The sequence below is a fragment of the Cibotium barometz genome, chromosome 5, assembly GCF_041138505.1.
Source record: "Cibotium barometz isolate CiBa-2024 chromosome 5, ASM4113850v1, whole genome shotgun sequence".
NCBI lineage: Eukaryota > Viridiplantae > Streptophyta > Polypodiopsida > Cyatheales > Cibotiaceae > Cibotium > Cibotium barometz.
This window is the reverse complement of record NC_141050.1, coordinates 20,069,633-20,073,150: the sequence shown is the minus strand read 5'-3', so window position 1 is coordinate 20,073,150 and position 3,518 is coordinate 20,069,633. Positions and strand designations below refer to the sequence as shown.

The window sequence follows — 3,518 nt, the reverse complement described above, 5'->3', positions numbered from 1 at the left end:
ATTTTTTGACGTGAAAAAAAAAACTTAAACCTTTTTTGTCAGGTAAAAGCCCTTAACAAGGCAAAACACCCGTCCTGGGAGCCATTGGGAGACTTTGTTACGGTCAGAATATAAGAGTCTTTAAAGCTGGTCTATGAAGTTGGTGGTAGTAATTGATGCTTGCGCACTGCAGGCCAATTGACGTACACTAACCAGACCGCGCCAACGTTTCGCATAGACATATGGCGGTGACATTGAATGCATTATGCGCTTGAGTCGTGCGTTGAGTGACGACTCACGTACTTCTAGACTTCCCTATATAATAGCTCGCAAAGCGCTGCTGGCATCACTGATAATTAACTTAAAGACTCTCCCTGTCTGGCTATGGAGGTGGTGAGGAGACTGTCAGCCCTCGCGGCCCTGTTGCTGCTTGTCATCGGCGTCCATTACTACGGCACTAGCGCTGGCGCCGCTTCGAGCAGTTGCCCCAGCACGAACGAGCTGGCATCCGCGTGCGCGCAGTACGTGATCGGGCAAAATCCACTTGTGCCTGACTATGACGGCGGCTGCTGCGAATTGCTGAGGTCGGCGCCCCCGTCCTGCCTCTGCGATGCCATCCCCTCTAATGCCGGCAGCGTCATCAGCAAGAACGCCATCGCTAACGTCCGCGAAGGCTGCAAAATCAGCGGGATCAGCTGTCCCGGTGAGTGTCGTTCAGCAATCGATCAATTATTTTATACGTAAACTCAATTATTTATTGCTTGCTCAATTTTTTGATCTTGCTATTTGCTGTCACCAGGTATTGGGAAATAGAGTACAAGATCATATGCTTCCTGGCTAAGTAGTTTTACATGGCTTCGAGCTCCATAGTGCCCAGTGGAATCATCTGTCTTCGCTACTTGTAATGTGGGCCTACATCAGCCCTTACTAAGCTGAAGAATAAGATCTATCGTGCAAATTGATATGTAACAGTGGTGTCGGGACGTGAGTTTCGTGTGCATTGTGTGTGTGTGTGTGTGTGTGTGTGTGTGTGTGTGTGTGAGAGTGAGAGAGAGAGAGAGTTTCATTGAAAATACTAGAGACGGAAAAGAAATACAACTGAACCGTATGAACTACGTTATGAAGGACTTACGTATTCAGTGAGGGGTGGCACGCGTACACGTTAATGGCAATTTACAGTTATAACTTATAAATGCACTGCCCCAGGCCTAGAATTTGAAGGGCACCCCTATTTTTTCTTTTGAAGGGCTTTTCTTTCACTAGCTTCTCTTTATGAAGAGATTTGGAAGGGCATATAACTAATTTTTCTAAAACCCTTCCCTTCCTTTCAAGGGTAATTGTTTTTCACCCTTCTTGTGTAGGTTTTGACCACCTTGGAAGGGTACTGCAACCTTTAAGTTCTAGCACTAGTTAGCAATGCTCTTGAAACATATTTTTCCTAGCTAGTCGAAAAAAAAACGGTTCGAAAAACTCGGTTTTATTGCAAAAGATTTAAAAAATCAATTTTATAACTAAAATTCATAAAAATTGATCGATTTTCTTCAAGCCAAGCCCAAAATTTGGTTGGAATTTTTAAACTATAGCCAGTGAAAAATACACTCGGTTTTATTGCAAAAGATTTAAAAAATCAATTTTATAACTAAAATTCATAAAAATTGATCGGTTTTCTTCAAGCCAAGCCCAAAATTTGGTTGGGATTTTTAAACTATAGCGAGTGAAAAATACACCAAAGGGTAATTTTTCGTGAACAATGGTGGTCAGGTAGTAGCACTGCAGCAGGATTTACAACCTCAACTTGGTCAGATCACTGCATATGCTCTGACCACATGTTGCTTAAGCCTTATAATTTATAGAAGTTTCAAAATGAAGCACAAAATTTGCATGGGCGCACACGTGTAGACACATGATGCACATGCATGCATACACACTCACACACAGAGTTTAAGTTATGTTATCAAACATAAAAACCATGTGGCTTTTCATAATTAGTGAAAAAATATATATGGATTCTCTGGCACGGACACCTCCTTGTTTTAGTGCCTTTAGGTCCCATCCTCCTCTAACATTTTTGCCACCTCCTAGCTAACAACGCTACAGTAGCTTGTTACCTTATCGCTCGCACAAATCTGTTATTATGTCTGGCATTTTATAGCACTTAGCTTTGCCGATCTACTATAGTCTTGCCAGATAGTCTTAGAAGTCTCACATAGTCCCATGCTACACGCTTGGCAAAACTCTAGTTCTAAGTCTCTTCTTTTGGAAAGCATCCAGATGTAGTAACATTACTGTTGCTAATAGGACAACATTCTTGACCTTCTAGTTTGGATCTTTTTTTTAAAGACAATGCACAAAAGCTTGCATCTTTATACGATGCACAAGACCCTTTGTTATTCACAATAAAGATCATGATCTTAATGGGTGTTATTCATATCAATTAGATTCAACAAAGTTTGTGTATATATATCACATGTATTTCTATCTGTGGTCTGACAAAGTGTTCTTAGGGTACACATGCACATGGAATGGGCTTAGATACATGGGTTTAGAGTCATTTACATGTAGGATGAGGGCACATGGGCTTGGGACTATAAAAGGCATGTGCTCTAGGAGTATTTTATGTTTTGGAACTTTTTGAGACCTTTTGACACATATTAACCTTTGGATATACCTCTTGAGACTCATTACACATACTTTTCGTATTCCTTAGTGCTAACCTCTCTAGCTTTTCTTAATCCAGGCTAATGTAGTTGCACCTTTCTAGAGCTCTTGGCTCAGATCTTTACTTAGGGAATGATTAAATAATACTTATTTTTGGATTATTCTTAATCTAATTTTTAGAATGCATTTTTTATCTCAATTAGTGATAATCATTTTTAAATTACTCTTAATTCAATTTTAGAATGCATTATCTTGGTGAAGATTAGTATTAATCATATTCAAAATTGATTTTTACACAGTTTTTGGATTTGCTAATTTCTTGTTTTGACAAGATTAACAATGAAATTTATGTTAATCATTTTTGAATTTATATTAATTATTATTTTCAAAACCCTAATTCACTTTACTTTTTGATTTCTAGAACTTCTTGATCTTGATCTTGATATCTTGAAATTTTGATGATTTTCGAAATTAGGCTTTGCAGAGATTTCAATAATCCAATATTAGGTGATTTTCTTCCACTATCTTGCTTAGAGAGCCTACAGTTTTAAATATCAATCCTTAAGGCCTAATTTCTTCAAAATCAAACCTTGGATTCCCAAATCTTGAGTTCTTGGAGAAGCATTGCAAGAATTGTGGAGCAAAAAATCAAGGTTGTGTAAGGTTTTTAGATTGTTATATAAAAATTTGGTACATTTTCAAGAAAGTGTGCATAAATTTAATATAGTTTCAAGAAAGTGTGTAGATTTCAAGACTTTATGTACAGTTGATACAGATTTTCATGAACAGTACATAGTACAACTATGTTGTAGATCTATAGTGCAGAACAAAGTAAATTACAGATTATGCAAAGTTTATTCTGCTGAAATCAAATCTCCATC

General features: G+C 38.0%; 1 protein-coding gene across 1 annotated transcript; it reads left to right on the top strand.

Moving 5' to 3' along the window:
- Positions 1-312: 312 nt before the first annotated feature.
- LOC147638180 (uncharacterized) lies at positions 313-937 on the top strand. The gene is made up of 2 exons (XM_086795010.1): positions 313-682; positions 779-937. The coding sequence occupies exons 1-2, from the start codon at positions 364-366 to the stop codon at positions 790-792; spliced, it is 333 nt and encodes a 110-aa protein (XP_086651136.1). The 5' UTR covers positions 313-363; the 3' UTR covers positions 793-937.
- Positions 938-3,518: the final 2,581 nt, after the last annotated feature.

Coding starts and splice junctions, on each gene's coding strand:
- LOC147638180 (XM_086795010.1), top strand. CDS start 364: ATGGAGGTGGTGAGGAGACTGTCAGCCCTCGCGGCCCTGTTGCTGCTT.